The following is a 24,527-nucleotide window of genomic DNA, read 5'->3' on the forward strand; positions in this document are numbered from 1 at the left end:
CAGTCGAGTAGTTTTAGACTAGTTGATCTTAGTCTTGGACCTGTAATAGGGTGAGTTCAGGTTACAAGTGATAGCAAGTGTTGGCACTTCCTTCTGGAGGGATAATTTATCATCTTTCATCCAAAGAAAAATCATCTTCTGGATCTCCAGATATTAGATACTCATCATTTTGAGCTTCTGTAATGAGCCTCACTTGCCTAGTGCTTCATCTTCCTATCCATAGATACCATAGTGCCTTGCATATTGTGGGCAACCATTCCACAATTTTGCACCATTTCCAATATGCTTCCAACACGAAAGTTGGAATTTGACTTTTTTGTGATGTTATATGAATTTCCTTTAATTATAACTATTGAACAGCGTAATTTTCTTCCTGAGAACATTGGCTACACTTTCGCAAAGAAGCTTTATATGGGCCCTTCTTTCTGCCTAGTGAAAAGAAGGCAATTTTCCTAATCATTATCCTAAATTGAAATAGAGAACAAACTAACTATCAAGAATTTTGATTTTTTTATAGAAACTTCACTTTTAGCCATTCAAATACTTGGATTTCATATTCAAAGTGTGACATGCCTCTTTTCTGTGTTACTGAGACATTGCTCAGATATAGTTATCACCTGCATGGCTATAATTATTTTGTAATTGCAGCTTGAAGAAGCAAAGCTTTTGCGTGCCCAAAGTCAGGATGGGATGGCTATCAGCCTTGCAAAATATATCATACAAAATTATGAGTCGAATGAAGAGGCTTCAGATGTATATCGCTTGGTTGGGAAGTGGCTGGCAGAAACTCGATCTAGCAAGTTATATACCAAATTCATATGTTCGGAAAAATTGTTTTGGGTGCCATCTATGTGTTCAAAAACACTAATTTACTGATTTTCTTAACTTTTCACATACAATGTCTGTGTTGAATAATGCAGCTCCAGAACTATTTTAGAGAAGTATTTGAAGCCTGCAGTTTCACTTGCTGAGGATCAGAAGACTACAAACAAAAAGTCCATCGAAAGACAAAGCCAAACTCATTTTCATCTTGCACATTATGCAGACGCTCTATTTAGGAGTTACGAGGAAAGACTTGCCTCTAATGAGTGGCAAGCGGCACTGCGTTTAAGGAAACATAAGGTACCAAACTTAGACTTGGAATTCTAAGTTACACTTTATATTTGTACTATTCTCGATTATGTTTATTTTGCAGACAAAAGAGTTGGAGGCACTAATTAAACGTGTAAAAAGTTCATCAAAGGTAAACTCCAACCCTTAATCCATTTCCATTTCCAGTGATTCATGTATAGTTCTTTTCATAGTGGTATTAATTGCCTGCTAAGTTGCTTTTCCTTTTTAATAAGATTTACATATACAATATTTTAGGGGGAGAAGACTGACTACTCTTTAAAAATACAAGAGTTGCAAAAGCAACTGACCATGGACAAGGAAGAGGCTGAAAAATTGCAGGTATTGATGTTATTCCTTCGTTTTCTTCAAATATTGTGTGTGAGTGTGTCTATGTCATGCTCTGCTGAACAGGACTTTGGTGACCTGAATGGTCAGAAATGGAGCATATGAATCTAAAATGTTGTTTATGTATTAAATCCACTAGATGGTGTAGCTAGCGAATCATACTTGAAAATCTATTTTTTATTTTTACTACATGGATGCACATTCATACAGACACGAATTTAAGCCTACAATCTGTTGTTTGATGTAAATCAATCCAAATTATTTTATTGGTCCCCTTTCACTGTGCAGGATGACAGAGACAATTTTCTCAGCCTCGCATTGGAGGGATATAAACGTTGTTTGGTTATAGGCGACAAATATGATGTAAGAGTGGTATGCACTTATTCGTCAAAGTCCTCTGCTTGATTAAACTGATATCTGTTCTGCATTATATGGTTGGGGAAGTGTATAACGTTAAAAGGCTTGGAATCATGTTACATGAGAATATATGACACTGCATCTGAATTACTCTGCATAAGTTTTAAATGAAATGAAGTTTTCACCTCTCGAATGCTAGTAGGATGTTTTCCCATTTATTATATTTACTGCGTGGATCTCTTCATATTTCTTGTTGTTGAAAATATCTTCATTGTTATTTTTTAGTGAATTTAACTTCCTTCGAGGATCTAACATATGTGGTTTCAGGTGTTTCGACTAGTTTCCTTGTGGTTCACTCTCTTTTCTAGACAAAATGTTGTAAATAGTATGCTTAGCACAATTAATGAGGTATGCATTAAAGGCAGAGTTATTAATTAATTGTTATATATATATATATATATATATATATATATATAATTTATCTTCTGGGTTGTCTAATGCATTATTTAATATGCTTGTAGGTTCAGTCTTACAAATTCATACCTTTAGTGTACCAAATTGCATCAAGAATGGGTAGCTCAAAGGACCATTCAGGGCCTTATAATTTTCAGGTTTGAAAACTGAGGTGGTATTTTTAGTCTTATGAGATGGAGGTTTGTTTTTAACCAGGTTGTTGTTCTATACAGTTTGCTTTGGTTTCTCTGGTGAAGAAAATGGCCATTGACCATCCATACCACACAATCTTTCAGGTATAAGTTCTACTACTTTTACTGATCTAAAGTATATTGCATGGCATACGGTTTTCATTCCTGTGCTATTTGCTTTCTGATTTACTTCTCTATGGCAACTGATAAGTTAACTTGAAACTAGGACCTTACTTCACCTCATCACCAAATATTTATCATATTCACCCTACTTATAAAAAAATTATTACTTATCAAAATTTATCATATTGGCCCATGCTTTGTTTGACTGGATGTATTGTAAATGTGGCCTTTTGCACTTCTATTTTTAATTGTTTTACTTATCTTTCTGTGTCAACACTAGCTTCTAGCTCTGGCAAATGGTGATCGTATCAAGGATAAACAGCGAAGCAGAAACTCATTTGTCGTGGATTTGGATAAAAAAATTGCCGCAGAAAAGCTATTAGAAGAATTATCAACATATCATGGGGCTATTATAAGACAAGTAATTCCTTCATTTTGACTTTTATAAATGTATCTCTGTAAGATTCCATTCGTATGTAGAAACTTATATTAACTAACCATGATGTAACTTTCTCAATATGTGTATAGATGAAACAAATGGTGGAGATTTATATCAAACTTGCAGAACTAGAAACAAGGAGAGAGGTTAGTCAAATAGATTTAGAATTCGGAATTTGTTTTCTTCCAATTTGGTAGCTAGAAACTCAATTTTTGTGGTTTCCTAGCGTGGAAGCTGAATCTCTGTTTTATTGATGCCTACCTAACTAGATTGTGTCAACAGGATACCAATAAAAAGATGACGCTACCAAGAGAAATACGTAGTCTCCGACAGCTGGAACTAGTAAGTGTAAAACTGTCATCTGTAGTTTGGTGTTTTTGTATAGATATGATGAAGGGTTGTGAACCTGACTCTGTTTCCATAATGAGAGAACGATAGTGTGAAGGAGAGGTGTAAAAAGAAAAACAAGGTAGCTTGGTAGATACGTAGGTAGCTAGATGCTGTTATTTGTTTCTCTAACTGTGCTATTTTAGCCATTCTACTATCCTGCTGTCTGGTTTCTAGGCCTTCTGTTTTATAATTTCATCAAGTACAAAAGGTAACACAAGCACCTAAAAGACATTTTGCAAACCCTCACTCCTCCTATACTCACAGCCACGTGTACAGGCACATACATATCCTTGGGCTAATTTGTATATACATCGTAAAGATGCTAACCAAAACAGTCATCTAAAGTTTTCCTTGAATGATATTACGAAACAGAATTCAGATATTTGGTTGGCTGGGCATGCATATCTTCCTTCTCACTCTGTACATTAAAATATTTTGGTATCTACTCTGTCAATTTGTTCTCATGTATCTTATGCCAGGGCTTTCCTTTACAGATCATACATTTCTCAGCAATAGCATCATTACATGATTGTCAGATGACTGCTATGAAATGCAGGTCAAAGTTACTTAAAAGGACCAGTTTTATTTTGTTGCAACGCTTCTATGTTAAACAAAATGCCCCACTCAGCCCTAAACGGCACTCCCAAAGTATTAAACCAAACATTACTTTAATTTCTTTGTCAATTCCGCCTTTCGCAGATGATTCATTTTTTGTACTTAGAATGGAAAATGTTAACCTTAAGCTCTACGAAATTATGCTAATTCGCCAAAGAGTTCGTTGGTTTATGTGCTTCTTTTGAGATTCATGCATGATGATGTGTTGTGTATGTCAAGAAGCACCTTTTTTTTTTTTTTTGCTTCTTGTCCTGTATTTTGATGCAACATTGTGTAATTGATCTTGCATTACTTCTCGTTTTCTATCCCATAGTTAAGGTACTAAAACTTTAAAGCTATTGCATTTATGTCGGATCTTCAGGTACCAGTTGTGACAGCTACCTTTCCAGTTGATCGTAGCTGTCAGTATCATGAAGGCTCTTTTCCATACTTCAAAGGACTAGCAGATTCTGTTATGTATGTTGTAGCCATATAAATCAATTTAATCAGTTCACTACTCTCGTTTTTTTTTTTTTTTCCTTTAACAGAATTACTTGATGTGATGGTAATATCTAGTTTATATTGGTGAGACATGCAGGGTAATGAACGGTATTAATGCTCCAAAAGTGGTTGAATGCGTAGGTTCTGATGGTCGCAAATATCGACAGCTAGCAAAATCTGGAAATGATGATCTGCGACAAGATGCTGTAAGAATTCCAACTCTCTCTCTCCCAATTTGTGTTTTTTTTTTTTTTTTTTTTTGTCTTAGCATCTAACATTAAAATTTTGAGAAGCATTATGTAAAAGTCTCAAATCAATCTGATTGGAAAGCGTAAAGTTCCAAGCGACCATGCTTTGCAGAATGTGCAGCTCTTGCTACTTCTAACAGTGTGTTAAAGTTGGCATTACGTTTGTGTCAAACACCTGCTGAGTTCTTCTTCCTTTTCTTATTTTCTGAATTTTGGCACATTTTAAGGAGCACAACCCTAGTACACAAGGAGTGTACAAAGAGAACCCCTAGTCACATTTATAACATCAGCATACCTGCTATTTTCCTTTGGGGATTGGTTCTATCTATAGTTATGACAAGTTAACACATACTTTGTAATAGGAGAAGTGTTATTTAGTAGACTCATACTATTGCCATATAACTATGGTGATATTGACAGTAAAAATCAACAATTGATTTTTTCTTGTTATAAGCTTCCATTGATTCAAAGGCTGCTTTTCATTGCCACATCATCATAGTTGTATATGAGTTGTATGAGAGTACTAAATAGCTTTTCTTTTGTAATAGTGCTGTCTTTACCTCAGTTTTGCAAGACATTGCCTTGTCTTTCCCTTGTGGAGACGCTTGTGATTTTCATTTTTAAAAAAATACTGGATTTTAGCATGTATACTGGGATCATGAGATGTGTGTTTTATGTCTCAATTTGCACCAATAGTTTTGTCTTCTGAATCTTTCACAGGTTATGGAACAATTTTTTGGTTTAGTTAATACCTTTTTGCGGAATCATCGGGATACATGGAAAAGAAGATTAGGAGTACGTACATACAAGGTATCTTCTCCTTTCAAATTTAATAGAAGCGATTGTTGAGAACAAATTTGAAGGATGAATTCAACACATTTATCCTATGCATGAAAGTTCTGGTGAATGACGGTCAATCCCCTAGTTCTGATGAATGACGGTCAATCCCCTAGTTCTAGTGAATGACGAGTCAATCCCCTTCAAACTTTTCCATGAAAGAAAATTGCCTTGGATTTCCATTGAGAAAGAATCCATGTTTACCATTAGGTTTCTATCACTTACTGTTAATTGTTGATAATTGGATTATCTCTTTCCTTCTTTCTTTTGAATGAACTCTTTTATATAGTCGAGTATAGAAAATAATATATCTACAGTTTCATTTGCCCTAGTTACTTCTACCACTGCATTCACATTCTTTCTTCAATATGCTTATCTGACTTTTAAAAAACTTGATAGAAGGACTTCACTCTGGTATTCCTCATCCTTTATTAAGTTTATTGATTCTGGGGTATATGGGATATTGTGAACAAAAGAGTACAATTATTGCTTATTTATTCTCCGAATTGTTACATGGATATATGCACAGAAATTTTAATGTTCATTGTAACAATTATAGTGTTCATTAAGTTTAAAAAATTGCATCTTCTATATGAAATAGGTCGTTCCTTTTACTCCAAGTGCTGGTGTTCTAGAATGGGTTGATGGCACCCTTCCTCTTGGGGAATATCTTATTGGGAGGTCAGTTAAATTCCAACAGGTGCAATCTTTTAGTTTATCCCTGGATTATGAGATCCTTAGATGATATAATTATCGTCTTCAAATTGCAGCACAAGAAATGGAGGTGCTCATGGTCGCTATGGAATAGGTGACTGGTCATTTCCCAAATGCCGAGAGCACATGACAAATGTAAGTGCATTTATGTTTCTTAGCTTTTTCATAATAATAATAGTTGGTTTGGCCTAGCAGAAATTATCTTTAAAGGGGTGTCTTTGTAGACTTCCTGTGTACTTGGGTTGTGCCCATCTGCGCTTTTCAATGATATTCTTGCTTATTTATCAAAAAAAATAATAGTTGGTTTACTGTATCATTTTTTATGTTTTTGGTGTTTTTTGTAAATTTTGTAAAACAATAGAAGGTCATCATTGTCAGAACACTCATGTATTCCATAGCTACCAAATGATTAGGGTCCCAACATACTAAAGTTTAAAGAGCACCTACTGAATAATATTGAGAATAATTGGTGGCTATAGTTATACAGTTTCTAAGCTATTCGGCATTTAAGCATAGAAAACCTAATACAAATTTCTATGGTAATATCGATAATGCAGATTACAACAATATTGAAAATAAAATCTGACAATAAAAACAAGAATAAAATCGGTTCAGGAATTAAGTTTCCTAATCAACAGTTTGATGAATGCATTTCAAACCATGCCATTAATGTAATAATTAAAGAAAAAACCTACAGCAAAAGCATATAGTACGGTGCTCTCATGACCATTACGTACTTTTAGTGAACTATTCTGTTCCCAAAGTAAATAATACCATATCTCAGAAATCACTCCTCACTTTAATTGGTAATTATTGTTCACTTTAAGTAAACATATCGATATGATTAATTTGATCTTTTTGATAGGACAAAGACAAGCGCAAAGCATTTCAGGATGTTTGTGAGAACTTCAGGTAGCCTCTCTCTTGATGGAAGAAACCATTTTCTTTTTTCCTCTTTCTAGATCTCTACTTAGCCACCTTTTTCCGTGACACCTAATGCAGGCCTGTCATGCATTACTTTTTCTTGGAGAGATTTTTACAACCATCTGACTGGTTTGAGAAGAGACTTGCTTACACACGGAGTGTGGCTGCTAGTTCCATGGTCAGTGTGATATACCCTCGTGGTTACGTTGATCTTGGTCTATTAATTATTTGTGAATTATCATAGTTTCCTTCTAGGACATTTTAATTTTTCCCTCCATTATTTAGGCTCCGTTTACTTCGACGTAAAATGATTTCCAGAAAATGATTTCTGTATTTTACAGTGTTTACTTTGACGTAAAATAGTGGTCAACGGAAAATATTTTCCTTTTGACCGAAAATTCTTCTTTAATTTTAGGAAAATAGTTTACGGTTTTGAAAACCGTAAACCATTTTCCGACTATGAGCATCTTATTTTTAAATTTATGGATCTTGCCAAGACCCGCATAGAACCTCGTCGGGACTTGTCCGGGCTCCACCCAGGACTTGATCGGGACCTGATCGGGAATTGACTGGGAATCGCCCCAGACCCACCCAGGACTTGCCCGGGTACCCGGAGGGACCTACCCAGGACCTAACCGGGACTTGCTCGGGACTTGACCGGGACATGACCGGGACTTGCTGGGGACCCCGGAGGGACCTACCCGGGACCTAACTGGAACTTGCCCGGGACCTAACCGGGACATGACAGGGACCCGCCAGGGACTTGCCCAGGATTTGACCGGGACCTGCTCGGGACCCACCCGAGACTTGACCGGGACCCGCCCGAGACCTGCCCAGGAACCGCCAGGGACGTAACCGGGACTTGCCCGGGACCCGCCCTGGACTTGCCCGGGACCTAACCGGGACCCGCCCGGGACCCTCCCGGGACTTGACCGGGACCCGCTCGGGACTTGACTAGGACCTGACCGGGACCCGCACGGGACTTGACCAGGACTTGACCGAGACCCCAGAGGGACTTGCCCGGGACCCACCCGGGACCTAACCGGGACCCGCCCTGGACCTGACCCGAACCCTCCCGGGACTTGACCAGGACCCGCCCGGGACCTGACCGGGACTTGACCGGGACCCGCCCGGGACTTGACCGTACCTGCCCGGGACCGAGCAAGTCCCGGTCAAGTCTTGGGCGGGTCCCGGGCAAGTCCCAGTCAAGTCCCAGTCAAGTCTCGGGCGGGTCCCAGGCAAGTCCTGGTTAGGTCCCGCCGGGGTCCCGGGCAAGTCTCGAGCGGGTCTCGGTCAGGTCTCAAGCAGGTCCCGGTCAAGTCCCGGGAGAATCCCGGGCAGGTCCTGGTCAAGTCCCGGGCGCGTCCCGATCAAGTCCCGGAAGGGTCTTGGTCAGGTCCCGGGTGGGTCTCGAGCGTGTCCCAGTCAAGTTTCGGGCCGGTCCCGGTCAAGTCTAGTGCAAGTCCTAGTGGGGACCTTAGTGGAAAAAATATATATATAAAAAAAAAAAAGATAATAAAAAAAATTATTTTCCGTATGCAAGGTAAACGCCGTAAAATGTTTTCGACGGAAAATATTTTCAGGGAAAATGGATTTCTTGAAAATATTTTATGAAAGAAACCATTTTACGTCGAAGCAAACGGAGCCTTAGTGAAGCATTGTTATATACAGCTTGGAAGTCTGTTAGACCATCTTTCCCTTTTTTTTTTTTTTTTTTTTGTATTGAATACAGATGGTGCTTGTAGCACAAGCAACTGGAAAATAGAAGAATTTTCCTAAAAGCTCATCTTGCTTGTCTTTTTTGATGACATTGCCTGCTAATATGTGCCAACTTTGAGTTGCCAAAACAGTTTCAGCATGGATCACTCCAATCATGTAACCGAATCAATGTGGATATTGTTCTCTCTGATACACTATATAACTCTCGAACCCCAATGTGCTAAGTTTAAATCCAAATCCCACTTTTAACTCTCTCTCTCTCTCTCTCTCTCTCTGAAAAGATCTCTTCCTAATAAATTCAGCCTGATTTCACATATGCAATGTGACTTATCTTATCTTGCACCTGGATGAAATAGTGACTAATTTGCTTCATATACAGGTTGGTTACATTGTTGGCCTTGGAGATCGACATGCCATGAATATCTTAATTGATCAAGCCACTGCCGAAGTTGTTCACATAGATCTTGGTGTTGCCTTTGAACAGGGATTGATGCTTAAGACACCAGAGCGGGTTTGTTTGTCCCAATCCTTATGAAGATTACTTTTTTCCTTTCCCTTTGTTTGCTTACGTCAGCCACTGCATAATATGTCTCCTCATTTTTCATCTCTTATTACATCAACTTTGGCAGGTTCCATTCAGGCTTACAAGAGACATAATTGATGGTATGGGTGTCACTGGAGTGGAAGGGGTTTTCAGAAGATGTTGTGAGGAAACTCTTTCTGTTATGCGGACAAATAAAGCAGCGCTGCTGACCATTGTTGAAGTATGATTAGTTACCCAGTGTCTCTTAATAATGAATAACACATGCAATCTCTTATTTCCTTGATAGCAGATGGAAATTTTCTGCAGGTTTTTATCCACGATCCCCTGTATAAGTGGGCACTATCTCCTCTGAAGGCTTTGCAGCGTCAAAAGGTATTCCAGACATTCTCTTATCATATGCATATGTATTGTGTTTAGGACCACATTGCCTCTGAATTCAAAAGAAAGGAGTCATTTGAATTTCTGTTAAAGAAAGTGAATAAAATACTGATAATAAAAATTATGGTAATGGAATATTGGTGAACAAAAAGAAGCAAAGGCTTTGCATAACTATGGAAATGGAAAAACAGCTCGTAATTGCTCAAATGAAACTTAGACATTCTGAACCCAAAAATAAATAAATAAATAAATAAGGCAATGAAAGTGCAAGGAATATTCATGTAAAGGAGGGGAGGAAGCCTGGGCCAAACAGTATGGAATGCTGTCAAAATAATGGATCTTGATAGTTTGTGAGTTAAATATGCAGCCTTTCTTGAATAACTCTGGCTATATACGTATGAATTGCCTTAAAACGTGTGTCTAGCATGCATACACAATTGCTCATGCAGCATAGCTTTTTTCTCCTTGATAGGAAACTGATGATGATCTGGAGACAATCTTGGAAGGCACACAAGACGAATATGAGGGGAACAAGGATGCTGCACGTGCTTTGATGCGTGTCAAACAAAAACTAGATGGATATGAAGAAGGCGAAATGCGGAGTGTACATGGGCAGGTAATTCTCCAATGTCACTGCTACATGCATGTAACCATATCCAAATCAGCTTGTGAAAGCAGTTTTCCTGCTGGATGGTTCATATAATAAAAAGCTAGGTTTGCTTCTAAACACAATTAATTAAAGAAACGAAAAAGAAATTTTGAATTGAACTGTTAAATTATCCAATGAAATTTTAGATTTTCAGCAGCAAATGCAAATTCTTGCTAACCTATTGAACCAAGACACTGCAAAACTTGTAGCCAAACTAGGAAGTTTATGTAGTAGCAAAATCAATTCACTCTATTCAGGCAAGGAAACTTTTGCTATTTTGCTATTCTGGTTTTTTCTTCTTTCTGTTTTTTTCTGGGTGACCAGGATTCAGGCAAACATGGTGAAATCTTTATCTTATTACGTTCTGGTATATCTGATTTAAAATTAATCTGAATTTTCCTTTATAGGTTCAACAACTTATACAAGATGCTATCGATTCTGAGCGTTTGTGTCATTTGTTTCCTGGATGGGCATCTTGGATGTGATGAGATCTGTCCTCTTCTGCTCATCACCTTGTACAGGCGGCTTTCCATTTTTGTGAATATTGAGGTGTTTTTCTTCTGTAGTCTGATTTTTCGTATTGGTTGTAATTGGTGTGTATAATGATACACGCGAACAATTCATGCTGTACAGGGTGCTTTTTTCCCGATGTATTTCTTTGCTTCTGTTCAGGAAGCAGCGTGTAAGATTAAAATTTTGATCAGCGTATTGTTTTTTCCTAAATATTCCGATCGAGTGTCGGATTCACTTCGACAAGCACGTCAGCTCTATCTAGTTACTTCAATATTCACATAGAAAGTGAGTTAATTGAATGAGTTAGCTGATCTCTGCCTCCTCACTAACCCTACTAGGACCGAAGGAAAATGCTCTTTTAAAGTTAGATGGTGGAGCAATTTAGGGTTAGTTTGGGTTTTTGATTTCAAAAAGAGCGATTTAAAAATAGCGATTGTAAAATGTGCGATTTGAAAATATAATTTTTAAAAGTACAACTAAGCATTTAGCAAAATTGTGTTTTGGCTTTTAAAATTGTGAGTTTTTTAAAAAGTATATTCTTACCAGCGATTTTAAAATGCAGATTTTCTGCGTTTTAAAATTGCAATCCTAAACAATCAATTTTTTGCTATTTGGTTTAAAATTGCACTTCTTTATGAAATTGCAATGCCAAACGCTTCCCTAATTGGATGGATCACTTTTCTCAATTCGGAATTGGGTTTTGTTTGTTAAAAAATATATTACACTTCTTTAAATTAAAAGCCAAAAAATAAAAAAAAAATCCTCCAATCCCAAGTCTATAGCACAATGCAATTTCTGTTAGACTAAGCAAACCGCTGGTTTGAGTGAGAATCTCTTTTGGTAAAAGTATTGACATTTGTCTTAGATTTGCCACCATAGTCTCCCTTACTTGGCACTTAAGACCGAAGGCACCAATCTTTTAGTTTTTTAAGGACGGCAAAAGCTTAACAAGAAAACTTTATACAGTAAAGATATGTATAACAATTAAAAAAGCTTTGCAAAAAGGGAATACAATCTTTAATGCCCTCTTCGATTTTAAAAGATCATTGTCAAGGTATTTGTGTTCCCTTGAGTCAGAGGGCAACAAGCTAGCTATGGGGTGATGGAACAAGATTCTCTTTCTTCCGTATGAAATGGAGATGGAGATTGGAGATGAATCATTTATTGGTCAATATTAGATTTTGAAAATCTAATGTTTATATGGTGTCGCATTATTTAAAATGTTTAAATGACACTGACATTTTATAACAGCAGATTAATTATATCTAAACTAACACGTGTTGTAATTATAATTAGTTTAGTTAGTTTGTTGATTAAATTAGTTGAACTGATTAATAGTTTTGTAACTAATCTCATCTTCTCTCATACTCTGTTTTTAGTGTTTTACGCATATAGAAACAGAGTATATATATTGTAAGCAGGAACTCTTTCTATTTAATGAGAACAATTCTGATTTTCTCCCATTTCATCTTCTTTCCTTAGGATTTGATATTATAGGAGTATGAAATAGTATCATGTTCTTGGTGTGGCCGTCCCACCAATGGCCTCCAATCAATTCAATGTCAGAAGAAATATTTCTCATAAGTAATAATACGAAATTCCATGAATCGAATCAATTATTCGTGGACTGCAAGACATCAACAGCTTATTTCATCAGTCGGAAAGATTGCTAGGTGGAAAGTTATGCGTATAATACGTGATCCCACTGCCTACAGTTGACTACGACAGAAATGATGGCCTATTTCATTGATTCCGTTGGGCAGTAAAATGAAAAGCATCAATTTTCATACCTCAACGTAGGGACCAAGAAAAACTCATGAAATGTAGAAATTCTTTTTTCTCTCTTACGTATCTTCATTTACCCTACCATACCTCATTGGGTGTTTTTGACAAAGAGTTTTGAAAGGAAAAATGACGAAGGAATTGATTGACGTGATATAGAATAGAAATGAGTTTTTAAATTTTTTGTGAGAAAAAAATAAAGAAAGTTATTTGTTAATATGAAGTCGGTTTAATTTGTGATTTTAAAATGTGAGATTTAATAACGTGATTTTTAAAAACGCAATTAAGCGTTTGATAAAATCGTAGTTTGACCTTTAAAATTGTGTGTTTTCAAAAAAACAGCTCATTATCTGCAATTTGAAAACACATATTTTATACATTTTCAAAGCATAATTTTCTTAAAACGCAATTCCAAATAATGTATTTTTTGTGATTTGGTTTAAAACCACACTTTTTATCTATGAAATCGCAATGCCAAACCCACCGAAGTTAACTTTTTTTTTTTTTTTTTTTAAATGAGAAATGAGAAAAAAACTATTTGCCAAACACATGTTCTTGATCAAAATGCATCCAAATAAACATAGAATTTTATTATTATTATTATTATTATTTAATATAAGAAGCTACATACACATACTGTACAAGTTTATTTTGTCTTTTTTTTTTTTGACATATCTGCACAAGAGGGAGAGAAGAATTTGAACTAGTGACATCCGTTTCATTAGGCGGAATCCCAGCCGATTAAGCTTCATTAACACAAGTTTATTTTGTCTTGCAAGTGAAACCCTATCAATAAAATTTGACAAATAAGAAAGATTGTGTGTGTTGCGGCAACCCTGTTGCCCAAGAAAAAAAAAATTGAGAGAACAACTTTAACTAACTGACAAATGCGCAATACCTTTCTCTCCAAGGCAAAGGACTACTGAGTCCTCCTGGTTTTGACCTAGCAGCCGCTGAACCACTAAAACAACCGTTACAGCTGACCCACGGATTCTCCCACACATTTCGGGTGAATTTAGGAAAAAAAGAAAAAAACTAGTTATATTTACTATTCTTATCCTTTCTTGTAAACGCTTATCAAATCTGACGTTTTCAGTTCCAAGCTTTATTTTTACGCCAATTTGTTGTGTAAAAAAGTCGAGAACAAAACAATACGGGAAAGATATAAAAAAAGTCTTTCAAATTAACAGCCGTTTGCGATATAGCTTTATAATGTTTAAAAGCTACTAATTAAAGTAGTCCATCAAATTATTAAAGTGTGTCAAAAATGTCTCACCTTTTTTTATATTCCTACAATACCCCTAATCTTTTGAAAATTAAAATATAAAATAAATAACTAAAAAAAATTAATTTCTCAAAATAAGTGGCTGCAAATTGAGCCGATCACAAGGTTTGATTTTGCATTTATCCATATTTTTTATACCACACAAGCTATTTGTAATTTAAGCCACCAATAGTGACTAATTTTTTATTCATTCCAAAAAATATATATTTGTATTTATTTACCCCTTGTTTTTTTTTAAAAAAAAAATTATTTTTTGTTTAAAAAATAGTTTAGTTTTTTTTTTTTTTTTTAGTTTTTAAAAGATTAAGGGTATTATAGGAATATAAAAAAAGATGGGACCCTTTTTACACTTTAGTATAACTGTTAGTTTGGGGAGCTTTTTTATATTTTTTCCAAATAATATTTATATCTAATAAGTTTTATAACTTATTTATTTTTCTTTTGTCCAGATGTAAATCTAGTAATATTGGGTATTTATTCCAGCCCATTGGTGTTGCTATTGGGTATTTACTATTTAGTCCAGCTCCATTACTGACCCACGGATTCTTAAACACAATTATGTTGCTCAAATTTCAAAAGCCGAGCGAGTAGTACTTCTTGCTTCTAAAGTTGCGACAATTCCATCCCTCCCCCCTCAATATACTTCTTATCTTGTCTTCATTAAAAAAAAAAAAAAAATGTATGATCAATGTAAGAGAAGTTTAGGAAGAATATATACTTTTTTGGGATAATGAAGAATATAGGATTAATTACCTTTTTCGCCCTTACACTATAACCAATTTACACATTGCACATGAACTACACCGATAGATATGGAAAAGGTAATTAACCCAACAATATATTCCTATAAACTTTCATCTACTATTTTGGCCTAACAATAAATATCTCATACTCAATTCTATTGACCTTATTTAGGCACCGCTTGTCCACATAAAAATTATGGTTGGCTGCAACCTAGACAAATATGAATCGTTTTTTTTTAATAAGATTTATTTCAATTCTATCCCTGTTATTAAAAAGGTATATATTTTTTACATATTCAAGAGACACATGTAACTTTTATAAATTAGATTGAAAGAAATTTTTCCAACCCAGTTCAAATGAAAACTCTGTTCATATACTATATGATTTTTTTTTTTCTTTTACTAATCAAAAACTCATGTCTATCTACACACCCAAAAGTTGTAATTACCAATAATAATATCAACCGTAACCCTCTACAGAATCTCCTCTACAATATCTTCTCATGTCTATCTGTAATGCGTGTCAGGCTTTAATTGTATACATTATCCATGAACCAATCATGCGATACTAGCAAGGGTATTATAGTAACTTCAGTATATGTTCAAAAATCTGGATTCAGGGTATTATTATTATGGTGGGTAACCGGCTGTCTAGAGCAGTCTAAAAAACAACAGGCCCTCAAAAAACGCAAAACAATTAGCGCACCGCCCATCGCCCGTTCCAACAAAAGGCGGTTCCGTTAGTTGTATTTTATATCAACTTTCTCTGTAGACTGTAACCGCCCTGTTCGCCAACCCCCACGTAACATTTTCGCATTCAAATAAATACTCGCAAATTACACACAACAAAATGCATTGATTCCTTCTTGTTGTGCTTCTTGGGCAACTATCATCACATGCAAACCCTTCCATAATTAGAAGCTTTCTTTGCGCTTACGTTTTTTCCTTTTTTGTGTTTCCTTGATAACAGAGTATGGGTTCGATTTGATCTCTATTAGTTTTTTCTGGGTTTAGTTTTGGTGCGAAGATGTTGTGATTTATCTTCTCTTGTTTTCGATTCTTTGGAGTTCAATTCGATCTAAGGATTTTTTGGGTTTTGGGCAAACTAATCTCCAGAGGCTCTGCTACTCTGTCCGTTCATTTCTATGGAGATCTTAATTTTGGAATTGTATTTTCTTCAGTGATTTTTTTTTTCTCCTTTTGTTACAGATTCTTATCTTTTGGTTTTCTGTTTCTTTTGGATTTATGCTCGTTTTCTTGGCTGTTACATTGTAAATCACTCTTAATTAGCTTTTCTCTTTGGCGGTTGTAATTCCCTGTCGGTTCGCTGATATGGAGAATAGTAACGGAGATCAATGTTGGTCATCGTCTACTCAAATGCGTAACAGTCATAGTTTTCCACATGGATTTGGGACTTCATCTTCTAACACTTCATCTGAAAAACTATTCGATGAGCGATCCGGCGTCGAAGAGTCGGTCTCGGAGACCGTTTGTGATCAAGAACCGTTGGTTTCCGATTCCGAAAGCGGCGTTTCTGGTCCGAGTTGCGAGCAATTTCAGTTGTTCGATGATGGGTTGGTCAGGCTTGTTGAAGGGGACACAGTTTACGAAATTATCAATCGCAGATTCGTGTCGAGTTTCGATTCGCTTGGCGTGCAAGCAAGCGTTGTGGGCATTCATAAAAACGGCTTTGGCGGTGTGATGGGACAAGCGAGATTGAATTCGTTTCGGGTTTATGCGCAGGCGGTGGAGAATAAGTGCGGCGGCAATGCGAATGCCAAGTATGCTTGGTATGGTGCTTCTAAGGAGGAGATAGTTCAGATTGTTTCACATGGTTTTGGTCACTGCGGGCTATCTCAGAACAATGGGTTGTATGGCGGTGGCGTTTATCTTTCACCGGATAATTCCCCTTTAGAAAGGTAAGCTTAGTGGTTATTACAATTTCTCTTTCTCTTAGTATGTTTCTGTTCCAATGGGATTTACTCGTGAGATTGTTATGTGTTTGATAAAAAGTGAAAAATTATCAGTTGTGCAAAAGCCCAAGCTTATAATAAATTTTCAGTTGTACAAAGAATGTTACGATTTTGTTGACAAATTTACATCGGTGTTTTATGTTTATTATAGTGCGTGCAACTCGGTTGTTGACAAGGATGGTCTGCGACATCTTCTGCTGTGTCGTGTTATATTGGGGAAGGCAGAGCTTGTGCAGATCGGTTCCGAGCAGTGTCACCCGAGTTCCGAAGAGTTTGATTCCGGCGTGGACAATCTTTCGGCCCCTCGGAAATACATTGTGTGGAGTACCCACATGAACACTCATATTTTGCCCGAGTTCGTTGTGAGTTTCAGAGCTCCACCATGCTTGGCAGGTGAATAATTGGGCTTCTTTTGTGTGTGATGTGTAGATTTTGTTTTTCTCATGGTGTTTTACTGATTCTGTATCTTTAATTGTGTAGGGTTTGTAAGGATTAATCCAAAACGATCGAGTGTTCCGACTTCACCATGGGTGCCATTTTCAATTCTAATTTCTGTGCTTTCGAAGTTCTTGCCTCCACCTGCCGTCTCTCTGATTAACAAGTATCATGAATCTCACAAAGTAAGTACTTAGCGTTGCATTTATCAAAGGCCACAAACCCACAAGTCTTTTTTTTATTCTTTCAGAATTATCCTTTTTATTTCAGATGCTCATTAACTTTTTTCTGGTCTTTGTCTCCAGGCGAAGAAGATATCACGAAATGAAATGATACAACGATTCAGACAAATAGCAGGAGATAAGCTCTTGATTGCTGTAATCAAGAAATTCAAAGCCAAGGTACTACTTCTTCTGTGACGAAATTAATAGATGACTTTGTCAATATTCCCGACTCTTGAGAATAATATTGGGAATTTTGCTTCTTTGTTTTTGACAATTATGTCAAACAAAATGGCTATATGGTTGATTTTAATTTGTCTGATGTAATTCCTGTTCAACATACATAATTGATAATTACAAAGAAGTTTTCCTGACAAGGTCTCTTTGGACTTAAAAATTTTATTGTCGAACAATTTGCTGTATGAACTATTTTTGTTGTACACTTTTGAAGCCGTACAAGGAGCTGAAAGTTAGGGATCAGATTATTACATGCTTTCTGAAAGAATCCTGCTTGAAGCTGGAACTTGTTCACCTTGTATTTTAAATGGTGGATGCATGGTATAGCTTGATCTCGAGGCATATATAGAATCTTACTTTGTTGAAAACAAGCATTAGAAAATCTCGTATTATTTGATGGTGTGAAGTATTGTTCTGGCCTTTAGTGGAGGATGTGTGCATGTTATGAAATCCTTGGGGAATAATGAAGGTGGAGGATTATGCTTATATCATCTCCTTTATTCCTGGCTATGGTCTAGTAGAAGTCGTCTATCTTATGCCTACTTCTGTTATAAAAAATTAACTCAAATCTTTATAAGATTCCATGAATTACTGGGGTTTAAGGGTTTCTTCATAAGACTCCATGATTATATTTCCTTTTCTTTCTTTCTTTTTCTTTTGCCTTGCATAAGAAAATGTTATTGGATTGAGACTTAACATGTTGTTTCTCCAGCATTCCAAGGCGCTAGCCGGCCTTAAATAAAGAGTTATGTTACATATCATTCTCCATTCCATCTTCTATCCGTCATTTTTACAAATCCGTTATTAGACTTGTGGGACTCTCATGTGTGTCCCACAAATTTAATGGTGGATCAACTTATCCAATGTGCAAAGATGGGTGAAAGATGGAATGGAGAATGGCTTTTATCATTTCTCTTAACTAAAAGGTGGCTTGGAATGGAGCGGATTATACACAGAGTGCAGGCAATTCACACAGGTAAGTGCAGTAGCTGGTTACTCTCGAGAACAGGAATGAGAAGGCAGATGGTTTTGACATATTGTATAGCTGTTTCTAAGGCAACTGATGGTGAAGGATTGGGAAGATGCAGATTCTTCAGATTTCTCACTAGTTGTATAAATCTTAGCTGTTAGTGTTGGTGTTCTACCTAATGGAGTCCTTTTTCTTTTTTTTTTTCTGTTGTAATCACATCACATGGTTGCGGGATGTTGTTGATGGAGAGTGATTTTCTGGTTGGATTGTTGACAAATGAGATGCGTTTACAGCTCAAAAATCAATTTTTCTAGGGGCGGGCATCTTCGTGTTTATATTTGCTAATGTCATATTAGCATTTTAGGCTGAGCTGCAAGTGGGTTGTTCTTTTGACCCATATGAGGGGGAGCTTGAATCCAGCAACGTCATATGTAGAAGGAATTTTTTTTTTTTTTTTTTTTTTTAGCGGGGGGGACCCTATGAGAATTTGGAAATCTGAACATTAAAGAAAAGCTATAGTGATTGCTTAAAAGTAGCTACACAACAAGCAAAATGTGTTCTGGATAAGGTAAAGACAAGTTGCTATTGGATTTTTGCTTCATTATATATATATATATATATATATATATATATATATATATATATGAGAAATGTTTGCTTTTATTCTCTTACACATTTTTTATTCATCTTCTTATCATAGATGTGCGAATCTACCATCAAATATGTGAGATTCATGTGTATTCAATTGTAAATTTAAATTTGCATAAAAGATGCGTATGAGATGCTCTATCCGAAATTCGAGGCACCTTCTTACTTGGATCACACTTCCACTTTGTTGGCATATGCTCTGCCTCTTCAATCAGCATCAACACATTTGTGCTGATCCATTCATAGCTCACATCTTTTGCATGAGGGGTTAAGTCAGGTAACCCTCAACTTAACACCGAGATCAAAGAAACTGCTTGCGTTTGGCTGTGAAATTGTAAATATATCTACATAAATTATTAACTCCCAATATCAAAATTATTATGATTTTCACATAAATTATGTTAATAACATAAGAAAGTGGTTTCTTTCGCTTGCTCTTCAATTTTACATGACACAAAAATTGTGTAAATTTACAGAGTAGACCATGACTGATTGAGACTGATTGAGAGATGCTATTGATCCTTCATGTCCAACTCTTGCAAATCCACCGTTGAATTTGTAGGGAATAGGAAGGAAAAGAATCATTTCCCTTATCTATTTCTTTATTTATTAACGAGACCTACTATTCTTTTAACTCTTGTTCATTTCGTATTCAGCTCTTTTTCAAATACATCATTGAATCTGTTGGACCTATATAAATTCTTAATGGTAGATTTGAAAAAAAAAAATATATATATATATATAGATGAAGTTGGACGGTAATTGGTCAGAAGAAGTAAAAATAGCATTTCTCTTAATTATAACTCCAGTTCTCATCCAATAAAAACATATATGCTATATTATGTGGATCAATAAAATTCTTGGATGCTCTCACTTGGTCCATACGACAATAATGTTTATTATACTCGATAAGATTAATATTATGTTCCATTTTTACTTTAATTTGGTCATCATAATACCATAGTCAAACAACTCACTAGTGCAAGTCATAATAGTTATATATCAACATGATCCCTTCTATATGCAGCAACACAAATAACATGCTGAATTTTCATAATGAGAAGTGTCTATAAAATGTCCACCAATAATGCTCTTCTTCAAAGAATACTCATGTTACCATTCATCCAGACTGGCACATGTATGTATGTATGTACACAATGAAAAATGAAAAAAGAAAAAAAAAATCAATTTTAATGAAATCTGCAAAGTCTGTCTAATAACATAAACAAACATTATGTAATTTATAAAATAAATATCAAGGGTTATGATTGAGCTTAATTTATTAACATGTTCCTTAAATGCCTTTAGTGGTAACCTTTTCTCTAATCATAAGCTTTGTGTTTATATGTTTTATTATACTTTTATAAAAAGTATAATAAAAGTAAAGATTTTCACAATAAATTCTCAGCAACTTGGCAAATAGAGGCAACAATTGGGCTTGTAGATATTAGTCTCAAACAACCATGAACCCAAGACTACAAATATAAATGGGCTTGGATTGGATTAGGCCCAGTTGCTGAATCAAAAATCCCTGAAATATTCCCCTCTAAGAAATGTTTCCGACTCAGTTTTAGGCTTTAGCCCTATAGCCAATAGGCTATAATTAACGCCTTGATTCCTTCTTCCACACAAAGTCCACCAAAACAATTCTTCTAGGAAATGGATTTTCCATGAGAACAAGTTTTTTTTCATGGGCCATGGCTATCACTCTTTGGATGGCGCACTATTTAGCATTATCATTACAATTTTAATTTTAAAATTCTTTTCTGTTTTTGCAGCCACCAAGGATCTAGTCATTATTTACACAAAAAGCTTAAATTAATAAGAAATTATAAATTTAATTATTTAATTAATTTCTTAACACTCTCTATTCATGTATAAGTTCAAACTCTTTTAACAGGTGAGGTCCGATACGTAAAATATTTAATGAAAATCAAACTGAAAGTTGAACCGTAGAGTTAGAACAAAGTATATGACAATAGCATAAATTTTTATTTGTGTGTGTAAAACTCTACCATGTCTAGCTTCTTTATAATAATTGAATGAGGATAATAATCTAGAATAATTAACAACAATCTTTAGCAATTAAGACAATGATTTTTATTTTTTTTGGCGGAAAAGACAAGGAATATTATGATAATATTATGAGAGTAATTACTACAATATTCTAAGAATGTCATTGTAATATTAAACAGTATATCATAATACCCAAAAAGAAAACTCAAACTTGTCGTGGTTGAATTGTAAACCACCACTTTTGTGCTATTCATTAGAAATGACATTGGTGGAGATGAGAGGAATGAAATTTTAAGAAATGACAATTCATATGTAAGAAATGACAGCCATTGATTGCAGTTGGATTAGCTAGCTTCTTCTCCAAGTGGCATGCACCCATTTTTGCCAGGCAGTTGTAAACTACAAGGGAGACAACCACAATGAGGAATCATATAATTTTCTAGGGTGTGTTTGGCAAAAGACTTGAAAAAGAGAGTAGATTGGAATTGTGGTAGATTTGATTAATGTGAGAAAAAAATGTAAAAATATTTTGCATGAAAAAAAAAAAAAAGGTTTTGTAGTGATTTTTTTTATTTGAATAGTAATAAAAAAATGATTGATGTAATGTAAAAAGTAAGAATATTATAGTTGATTTTGAAATAAATTTTTTGAGTCTTTGGGTCCGGTCCAGTCTACTCCTTCGGCAAACATGCCCTACAATTATATGACAAACCATTTTTTTTTTTTTTTCTGCATTAAGTGGTTAGTTATAATGCAATGTGAAAACCAAGCAAGGTGTGAATTGCCGCAAATCATGCCACAGCTTTTTCATAATTAGCAGCAACATGACAAAAGTTAACCTAACAACCCCCCATTTTTATTCGATTTTCTAGCAGCCTTGACTTGTACAAATTCAGTGTGTTGAAATAAACAAATATATATATATATATTGCCCATATGCTTACCAGCATACTTATTTAATAAAATCATTGTTCGTAAATTTTTATATAATTTACCTAAATTTTATGCTTGCCCAAAACAACAATCAGCTAAATAGGATTAAAAATGCTATTGGTAGTTATTAGTGGGTGGGTGACATTCGACAAAAGATTAAAAGTATTAGGGATATAGAGATTGACACCTTGAAGAATTTTTTCAGTGAGACAATAATAGAACATATTGAGATACCATTTAATTCAAAAGATTAAGATTATGGGTTTTGGTTCAAATGCATGTGTTACACTCAATCTCATGGGACGTCTCTAAGATACCTTAGGGTCCCTCATTCCTGCCTATGCTATTCCATCACTGGCTCTAATAAGACCTGTTAGAAAATTTTTGAGCTTGGATTCAACTACGTTATATTAATCCACTCATATTTGTGAGATTCAATCTTTTTATACTCACGCGTATATACTCAACAATTAACAATTTTTTTCTTTTCACTCATATACTCAACAATTAATCCGATGTAAAGTATTTAATGTGAAGAGATTTGATAATATAATAGTACACAAATATTGAGGGATGACAAATATAATTAATTTTCTAAAATTTATCTATCACCAACTAAAAAAACATTTTATTTATAAACTATTTCATCACCATTATAATATCTTTATATTCTCTTTGGATCCAATAGAAAAACAAAAAAGTACTAGTACATTCCATTTAGCCCACTAAATCATCACCCAACCTTGTTCTTATTATGTTTGCTTGGTTTTATTAGGTTGATAATAATACTTAAATATAAAGGTTGTCTCACCACTCGTACAGGCTGGCTATGTATCTTCCAAAACTAGGTTTTCCATCAACATCATTACTTGCGAGACTCCAGTATTTTTCTTCTACAGCTGCAAATTCCCCAAAAACTATTCTAGAACAACCAACTTGGATGTGACTATTAACTCCCAATATTTTTATCTTACAATTTATAAATATTCATTTTATGTTTATGGCCATCGTCTCTCTCTCTCTATACATGGTGCACAAATAAATACACATAAAATAAAGTTTTTCTTAAAACTAAGTTGGGTATTAAATTGACATTTGTTTTTCGAGCATGAAATTCCCGCATCTAGAGACATAGCTACATATGGTCCAAGAAAGCTATGACTCCTACCAAAATTAAATTTGACAGACCTTCTATTCATATTTTGATTCATTCAAATGAGAAATTATAGTTTTGTTCTTGTTCACATGCGTTTTGCTCTATTAAAAATTAGTAATGGTATAATTCACATCAATTTGTCACTTTTATGTTATACTAATTAACGTGTTTTAAGTGACTTACATTTTTTATTTTCTTAAGTAATTAATATTATATAAATACTTAAGTGTGACGTGGATATGATAACATGAGAATTATATATTCTCGGAACGGGATGGCATGAATTGTGGGTATTTCAAAAATGTTTCCATTTCTTACGTACATAAACGGAATTAATATTTGCATTGATATCCAATGTCGGCTATTCATGAAGACGGTGGATATGCAGCTTATAAAGACAAGGTTTGAGGCCTCCCACTCCACACGTGTCAGCTTACAGTGCTAAGACTGCGATGTATATCCTACTGAACTCCTATACGTTAGTTGGTAGTCACCGTCCTTCCCGCGCGCCCATACGATCCTTGGCACCTCAAAATTTCAATTTAATTATACGAAATTAGATTAAAAATTAAAAAGGGTCAATATGTCAATATCTCTGTTGTCCAGAATCTCTAGATCCACACCCGTCAATCAAGGTCATAAAATATTTGCATTTCTTTTTATTTTGAGAGAAAAAAAAAAATTAAGGCTAAAAAGCTTTTACTTGGTATATATAAATTGATTTATTAAATTTATCTCACAAATATTTCATAATGTTAACATGATAGTCCCAACTAATCTTTGAATCAGTTCTTATTAAATAAAAAAATTAAAGATTAATTGAGATTGTCACGTCAGCATTATGAGATAGTTATAAAAAAAATAAAAGTATATAATTTATAGTATTACTATTAATGAATATCACACCCTTTCAGTATCATTGGCCCAAAATTCAAATCCTCTAAGCCACCGTCAAGTTGTCGACCGCCCTTGAAACAACACTAGCTAAAATTTCAAATCCATCCTAAGCAACGTTAGACATATTCGTACTCTCACATTCTCATTATTTGACTTAATTTTAAAAATTATTATTGAATCAAAATTCAATAATAATTAA

At 35.0% G+C, this 24,527-nt stretch overlaps 2 protein-coding genes across 3 annotated transcripts in view; both read left to right on the forward strand.

Annotated features, from left to right (window-relative positions):
* ATM (Serine/Threonine-kinase ATM-like protein) overlaps window positions 1-11,266 on the forward strand; it is a 59,733-nt gene extending 48,467 nt beyond the window's left edge. For both annotated transcript variants that reach the window (XM_059588569.2, XM_088514142.1), the window contains exons 57-79: window positions 649-800; window positions 921-1,122; window positions 1,196-1,243; window positions 1,369-1,452; window positions 1,747-1,830; window positions 2,143-2,223; window positions 2,337-2,426; window positions 2,502-2,564; window positions 2,863-3,003; window positions 3,111-3,167; window positions 3,304-3,363; window positions 4,388-4,482; window positions 4,604-4,712; window positions 5,475-5,564; window positions 6,193-6,272; window positions 6,362-6,440; window positions 7,171-7,217; window positions 7,308-7,407; window positions 9,328-9,459; window positions 9,578-9,712; window positions 9,799-9,864; window positions 10,343-10,486; window positions 10,927-11,266. In XM_059588569.2, coding sequence (XP_059444552.2) covers window positions 649-800; window positions 921-1,122; window positions 1,196-1,243; window positions 1,369-1,452; window positions 1,747-1,830; window positions 2,143-2,223; window positions 2,337-2,426; window positions 2,502-2,564; window positions 2,863-3,003; window positions 3,111-3,167; window positions 3,304-3,363; window positions 4,388-4,482; window positions 4,604-4,712; window positions 5,475-5,564; window positions 6,193-6,272; window positions 6,362-6,440; window positions 7,171-7,217; window positions 7,308-7,407; window positions 9,328-9,459; window positions 9,578-9,712; window positions 9,799-9,864; window positions 10,343-10,486; window positions 10,927-11,004 — 2,217 coding nt within the window. In that variant the 3' untranslated portion in view covers window positions 11,005-11,266. The remainder of the gene's footprint in view (window positions 1-648; window positions 801-920; window positions 1,123-1,195; window positions 1,244-1,368; window positions 1,453-1,746; window positions 1,831-2,142; window positions 2,224-2,336; window positions 2,427-2,501; window positions 2,565-2,862; window positions 3,004-3,110; window positions 3,168-3,303; window positions 3,364-4,387; window positions 4,483-4,603; window positions 4,713-5,474; window positions 5,565-6,192; window positions 6,273-6,361; window positions 6,441-7,170; window positions 7,218-7,307; window positions 7,408-9,327; window positions 9,460-9,577; window positions 9,713-9,798; window positions 9,865-10,342; window positions 10,487-10,926) is intronic.
* A 4,289-nt stretch (window positions 11,267-15,555) lies between these two features.
* On the forward strand, window positions 15,556-18,991 carry LOC132173289 (putative inactive poly [ADP-ribose] polymerase SRO5). The gene is made up of 5 exons (XM_059584741.2): window positions 15,556-16,761; window positions 16,967-17,208; window positions 17,296-17,435; window positions 17,556-17,651; window positions 18,421-18,991. Exons 1-5 carry the CDS (start codon window positions 16,175-16,177, stop codon window positions 18,448-18,450), a joined length of 1,095 nt encoding a protein of 364 aa, XP_059440724.1. The 5' UTR covers window positions 15,556-16,174; the 3' UTR covers window positions 18,451-18,991.
* Window positions 18,992-24,527: the final 5,536 nt, after the last annotated feature.

Source organism: Corylus avellana, chromosome 3, assembly GCF_965113065.1.
Source record: "Corylus avellana chromosome 3, dhCorAvel1.hap1.2, whole genome shotgun sequence".
NCBI lineage: Eukaryota > Viridiplantae > Streptophyta > Magnoliopsida > Fagales > Betulaceae > Corylus > Corylus avellana.